Source organism: Garra rufa, chromosome 14 (assembly GCF_049309525.1).
Source record: "Garra rufa chromosome 14, GarRuf1.0, whole genome shotgun sequence".
Taxonomy (NCBI): Eukaryota; Metazoa; Chordata; class Actinopteri; order Cypriniformes; family Cyprinidae; genus Garra; species Garra rufa.
Window position 1 is genome coordinate 41,435,606 of NC_133374.1, and position 7,471 is coordinate 41,443,076.

The window sequence follows — 7,471 nt, forward strand, 5'->3', positions numbered from 1 at the left end:
AAGTCATTCTGCTAAAGAATGTTTTAAGATGAACAAAGTTAATGTTTTGGAATGGCTGAGTCAAAATCCAGACCTTAATCCAATTAAAATGTTGAGGAAAGACCTAAGCAATCAGTTCACAGGAGGAAACCAGCCAGCATCACAGAGTTAAAGTGGTTCTGCATTAAAGAATGGGCTAAAACTACTATTTTGTGCAGGACTAATCAGCATTTACAAGAAACTTTGCCTTAAGTTACTGCAGCAAAAGGGGGTCACATTCGATACTGAAAGCAAAGATTCACATACTTTTGCAGTGCACAGATATGTAACACTGGATCATTTTTCTCAATAAATAAATGACAAAGATAATATTTTTCTCTCACTTGTTTGATTTGGTTCTCTTTGTCTACTTTCAGGACTTATGTGAAAATCTGATGATGGTTTGGGTCATTTATGCAGAAATATAGAAAATTCTAAAGGGTTCACAAACTTTTCAAGCAGCACTGTATATATATATATATATATATATATATATATATATATATATATATATATATATATATCAGCATACATTGATTCACAGAGACACGGTGATTCACAATGATTGATTTTTGTGTAATTCAAGACAGCATTAAATTTAGGATGCAGGGTAGGTATCTGAGCCATTCTTTTATAAAGTTCATCATAAAAGGAGAAAAGTTATGTCATGAATAGTCAATAGTTTACAAAAAAACATATACACATTGCAGAGTCACCAGCCTGGTTTATAAAAGCGTCAAATATCAGACTGCCAGGCTGTAGGTTTGTCTTCATGTTCAGGAGATGGACTGGAGGGAGACGAGATACTGTTCATAAGACTCTGTCCTCTTCCTCTGTGGCGCAGCTCAGAGATTTGCCTCTCCATGTCTTCAAGAACAGTTTTACTCATAGACTAAAGAATGACATGAGGGACAATATGTCAATAGTCCAACACTTAAAAATGCATGAATTATTTTAATAGATCACATTTATTTAATACAATAAACAGAATAAGAAAGAAATGGTTTTTAATGTTTTTTTGTTGTTGTTGTTGTTTTTGGAGAAGTCTCTACTGCTCACCAAGCCTGCATTTAATTGATTCAAAGTACAGCAATAACAGTAGAATTCTGAAATATTTTTACTATTTAAAACAACAGTTTTCTATTTTAATATATTTTAAAATGTAATTTATTCCTATGATTTTAAAGCTGAATTTTTAGCATCATTGCTCTAGTCCTTCAGAAATCATCCTAATATTCTGCTTAAAAAAAAAAAATACAAATTTTCTTTGAAATATGTAAGGAGAACAGGAGAACAGTGTTTATCTGAAATAGAAAGCTTTTGTAACATTATAAATGTCATTATCGTCATTTTTGATTAATTTAAAACATTAATTTCTATAATTTCTTTCGCAAAAAAATAAAACATATTCTGACTCCAAGCTTTTTAATGGTATAGTGTATAATGTTACAAAAGCTTTTTATTTTAGATAAATGTTGATCTTTGGATCTTTCTATTCATCAAAGAATCCTGAAAAAATGTACTCAACTGTTTTACATACTGATAATAATAATTAATAATAATAATTATTATAAAGGTTTCTTGAACAGCATATCAGCATATTAGAATAATTTCTGAAGGATCATGTGACTGGAGTAAAGATGCTGAAATTTTAGCTTTGATCACAGGAATAAATTACATTTTAAAATGTATTAAAATATAAAGCATTTATTTAAAATAGTAAAAAATATTTTACAATATTGTAAAAATGTAGGCTTGGTGAGCAGAAGAGAATTAAAAAAAAAAAAAAAAAAAAAAAACATTAAAAATCATTAAAAACCTGACTGGTAATGTATTGTTATTAGTTCTAATATATTTTTTCTTAACAGTTGCAATAATTTAAATAAAGCTCACCTGATTCTCAGCCAGTGCCTCTTTGGCCATGTAATGCTCTCGTTTGATCTTAATTTCCACCTCTTCTGGAATATCTGGCACCATCCAGTCAATAATACGTCCAATCAGAAGAACAACATGCTAAAACAACATCATCAATGTTAAAAAGCTGAGAGTAAAATACATTTTATGTACAGTACTAAATGTTTTTCGATTTAAAAGTAGTATCATGGGCTCATGATCAGAGCAAATGCATCTGCAAAATTTTTAAAAGCATGTTTGGATAGACTAGTATTAGACCATGCACCTCAAATATAATGACAAAACTCAGTCGAATGGCCAGCAGATGATAGTAATCTTGTGTGGCCTGTCCTTTATCATCCCTGAGGCCTCGATATCTGAAAAAAAAAAAAAAAAAAAAAAAAAAAATGTTCTTAGATTGTTCTTATATATTTTAATTATTAACAGACTACAGAAGAGGCAAACGTGTCAGTAATGTACATTGTTACAAAAATTTGTTGTAAATAAATGCTGTTTTTTAAGCTTCAACAAAAATATAAAGCAGCACAAATGTTTTCAACATTAATAATAATAAATGTGTCCTGAGCATCAAATCAGCATAATAGAATGATTTCTGAAGGACTGCATTTTGCATTCAGCTTTGCATCCCAGGAATAAACTAGATAGAAAAAGTTTGTCATCTTTAAGTTGGCTTGAAAAAGCCTGATCATAAAGTGTGAAAAAGTTTAAAAGTTTTAGAAATTGTAGAAATGTTATGGTTTTCAGTCAAAAAAAAGACTGAAGTTTAAAGTAGTTTTAAAGCTTAAAGCTTGAATGTTTTGAAGGCAATAGTCTGTCAGATGGATGATTGGATAGATAGCATGTTTTAGCATGTTGCTAGCATGAGTATTATGTTGTTAACATGTTTATATCATGATAAACATATTGCTAAAATGTTTCTAGCATGATTAGCATGTTGTTAGCATGTTTATATCATGATAAGCATGTTGCTAACATGTTTCTAGCATGTTTAGCATGTTGTTAGCATTTTTCTAACATGTTTGTAACGTAATTAACATGTTGTTAGCATGTTTATAGCATGATTAGCTTGTTGCTAACATGTTTTAGCATTATTAACATGTTGTTAGCATGTTTATAGCATGTTTGTAACATGATTGGCATGTTTCTAGCATGATTAGCATGCTGTTAGCATTTTTCTAACATGTTTGTAATGTGATTAGCATGTTGTTAGCATATTTATAGCATGATTAGCTTGTTGCTAACATGTTTTAGCATTATTAACATGTTGTTAGCATGTTATAGCATGTTTGTAACATGATTGGCATGTTGCTAGCATTTTTATACCATGATTAGCATGTTGTTAGCATTTTTCTAACATGCTTGTAACATGATTAGCATGTTGTTAGCATATTATAGCATGATTAGCGTGTTGCTAACATGTTTTAACATTATTAACATGTTGTTAGCATGTTTGTAACATGATTGGCATGTTGCTAGCATTTTTATAGCATGATTAGCATGTTGTTAACATTTTTCTATCATGTTTGTAACGTGATTAGCATGTTGTTAGCATGTTTGTAACATGATTGGCATGTTGCTAGCATTTTTATAGCATGATTAGCATGTTGTTAACATTTTTCTATCATGTTTGTAACGTGATTAGCATGTTGTTAGCATGTTATAGCATGATTAGCTTGTTGCTAACATGTTTTTAGCATTATTTATATGTTGTTAGCGTGTTTATAGCATGTTTGTAACATGATTGGCATGTTGCTAGCATTTTTATAGCATGATTAGCATGTTGTTAGCATTTTTCTAACATGTCTGTAACGTGATTAGCATGTTGTTAGCATGTTATAGCATGATTAGCTTGTTGCTAACATGTTTTAGAATTATTAACATGTTGTTAGCATGTTTATAGCATGTTTGTAACATGATTGGCATGTTTCTAGCATTTTTATAGCATGATTAGCATGTTGTTAGCATTTTTCTAACATGTTTGTAACATGATTAGCATGTTGTTAACATGTTTTTAGCCTGATTAGCATGTCACTAACATGATTTCAGTTGCTAGGCTTGGTTAGATAGATAGTGACGGCGCTAAGGAGCCATGTGTTTTTTAAAAACATTTTAATAGGTTTAACATTAGATTATCAGCTTGGAATAAACAGTAATTTGACTAGAAACACTGAAGACCCGAAATGCAAAGCATCCTTTAGGTTAAGAGTCAGGTGTGAAAAAATGTCTATAGTATATTGAAGGGAAGCTTAATTGAGTCTCAGGGGATTCTGGGAGTTTTGACAGTTGGAGTTTGAATAGTGTTGGCTCGTTTGAACATTCCGTCAATAGTCTATGGGATTTTTCATTTTTAGGAAAACCATTGCTGCGTCCGAAATCGCATACTGCTTCAGTAAATTTGAACGTACTTCCTGACCATTAAAAAAGTACGTTCTATATAGTAGGGGAGAGCGGGGCACAACCTAACACTTTTTGAATTTTGAGGTTTATGTAAATCCACGTGGGGTTCAGAGTACAGTTTTTATCCACATTATTTTCACACTTGTCTAGTTCAAATATATCGCTTTGTTTCATATTTACAGTGTATACGTTTTTCGTTATTTACCCCCCAAAAAAGGAAGTGAAATGTGATAACATGCCCCGTAGGTGGGGTACATTGTAACATCTGAGGGGCACGTTGTAACACTACCATATGACAGCTTAAAATGTTATCTGATCGAATGAAAAAAATATGAAAAATATGAAACTAAAATATTTTGTCAGTAAAATACGTTAACTTTTTCGAATGAAGTAATGACGTTTTTTTTTTTTTTTTTATAAAAATAATCTAATTTTGGAGTTTGACAATGAACACATCGCAACAATGCTTTGAACGGCCCTGATCGCAACACACAGCTGTACAGTAGTTCAAAACAATGTGGACAGATAGATGAAACACATTTAGACATTCAGAAAAACACTTCCCTCCCTCCACACACAGCTCTCATAGAACACCACACACATAAACCAGCCAAAATGCTTTACATTTGTTGAAATAATAACTTCTGAACATTAAACATTGATTGTCAGCCTTTATTCACCTGTTTCTTGTGGTTTCTTATCAAAATCCTTAGAAGTAAATCGTGTAAATTGCATCGCTAATGTCATAGAGATAGAATACCATAGTTTAATTTAGCGGGGCATATTGTCACACAGTGTTACAACGTTCCCCATCTGCGCGACTGGAGTTTAAAGCAGGTTACTGTCTTCTGCTGGTTTGCGAAGCATTAATAAACTATCTAAACTGATAAATAACAAATTAGAGGTTAAAATAATAGCAGATTTGTCTAATTTTATATGAATACTAAAAACTGAAATGAAAAGTTTACTTCAGCCAGAAATGTACTTTTACTATGGTAAAATAAATATTCAGCGATATCTTCTAAAGGCTTTTGAATTTTGGCGCTCTTTTTTCTCTGCATAGTGTTGCTATGGCAACTAGTAAATACCGTGTATTTGGTTATGCTAGCATGTGTGGACATATTTAAACCATGTGTGTTACAATTAACCCCGCGTTAGTTTGTGCCCCGCTTTACCCTATGAATATGGGTAGTATGAATGGAATTCGGACGTACTATATGCGCCGCGTCTCCACTTTCCGCCATTTTTTGAATATGACGACTCCTCTCCCGGAGCCTCAAGTGTCCATGGTATGCATACTGCAGAATTCGGGCAGACGTAGTAGGTCATTCGGGTACTTCTCGCCTACTGTATTTCGAATATGAATTCGGACATACTACTGGCCTCGCATACTATATAGTAGGGAGGTATGCGATTTCGGATGCAGCAAATTAGTCCGATCAGTTAGAAAACATATAGAAACTGGAGTCAGATCAGTCTGAAGATCTGGGCTGAGTTTGGAGTTTGTAGAGTTAAAGCTCTAGGAGGAGCAGCAGTCAGAAATTGTAATCTCAGAAGAAGAAGAATAACTGTAAGTTTAAATAGCATTTCAGTAAGTTGGCTTTCTCAAGACAACTTAATTACATTTAAAAACAGTTATTTTAAACAGATTTCACAATATTACTCTTTTACAGTATTTCAGCAAATAAATGCAGCCTTGGTAAGCAGAAAAGGCTTTTTTCAAAATATTAAACATTCATACCAGCAGCAAACTACTGAGCAGTAGTCCATTATAATAGTAATGGACAGTTTGATCTTCACCTGCATGTCATGTGGCTTTGGGTGAAGTTTCCAGGGGCCACTGAGAGGGTGAAGTTGATGTATCCACTCATGCTGCCTGTAGTGTAGCGATAAAAGAGTCGTGGCAGGAAATCAGATGTGAAGGCAATCAGGAAAGCCTGGCAAAAGAACAAGGCGTCAAACAAGATATGCAGCTTGTCTAATTAACTTTATTTTGGACATCAAAAGCTGGTAATAAATCCACAATTCAGTGTTAATCAGACAAATGGCACACACACTGTAATCTGATCCCAGAAATCTGAATGGGTTGAGGAATAATTCAGAAACAACACTGGCCAGTTCTGCAGGACATTTAAGAGTTTACAAAGACCCTTTTAAGGCCAAGTAAAGACAAATTAAGGAATAACCTGAAGGGAACCCTACACTCTTAAAAATAAAGGTGCTTCAACGATGCCATAGAAGAACCTTTTTTGTCTAAATGGTTCCATAAAGAACATTTAAAATCTGAAGAACCTTTCTGTTTCACAAAAGCTTCTTCAGATTATTAAAAAGGTAAGAAAGAGATGGCTTTTTAAAGAACATTTGACTGAATGGTTCTTTGTGGAAACAAAAATGGTTCTTCTATGGCATCGCTGTGAAGAACATTTTGAAGCACATTTATTTTTAAGAGTGTTTATTAAATATCTTATCTAAATGTAAATGTCTAGGTAGCAGAAAATGTGTTGCATTAGCAACACCTCAAAGTTTGATCTGTATTAGTTTTTAATTCTTTCAATCATTAAATGAATAAATAAACCAAATATATCAAATATTATATTATCCCAACCACTAGAATATGGAAATGATGTCTACTGTCCACATTTATGAACTTTCGCAGTATTTTTGTCTTGTTTTCCAGTGCAAATGTCTAAAGATTCTTAAATCAAGATACATTTACATAAGGAGTCTTGATTTCTGAGAAATCATTAAAAACGTTCTGAAAATCATTTAAAAGTTTATGATTAAAACAAGAACAAATATCTCATAAAATCAATTTAATTCAAAAAGGAAACAAGTTTATATACACAATTTGTCAGAAAACAAGACTTCACACTCTTAAAAATAGGAGAGAGGGTTCTTTAAAGAACATTTGACTCAATGGTTCTTTGTGGAACCAAAAATGGTTCTTCTATGGCATCACTTGAAGAACCTTTTAAAGCACCTTTATTTTTAAGAGTGTTGGTTCAATCATCTCAAATAAATGAATCTTGATGTTTAGATAATGTTTGGATAATGGTACTGGAAAACAAGACAAATACAGAGGAACATATTTGTCTCTTTGTAGTGCTTTTAATGCCATTACTTTATCAATTTAAAACTTTCT

The 7,471-nt window shown here is 32.4% G+C and overlaps 1 protein-coding gene across 1 annotated transcript in view; it reads right to left on the bottom strand.

The window, feature by feature from the left end:
• Nucleotides 1-588: 588 nt before the first annotated feature.
• Nucleotides 589-7,471, bottom strand: part of ano7 (anoctamin 7) — a 23,852-nt gene continuing 16,969 nt past the window's right edge. Inside the window, exons 20-23 of the mRNA XM_073817420.1 lie at nt 6,130-6,266; nt 2,198-2,288; nt 1,912-2,031; nt 589-910 (exon numbers count right to left, since the gene is read on the bottom strand). Of these exons, the coding sequence (XP_073673521.1) occupies nt 755-910; nt 1,912-2,031; nt 2,198-2,288; nt 6,130-6,266 (504 nt within the window). The 3' untranslated portion in view covers nt 589-754. The remainder of the gene's footprint in view (nt 911-1,911; nt 2,032-2,197; nt 2,289-6,129; nt 6,267-7,471) is intronic.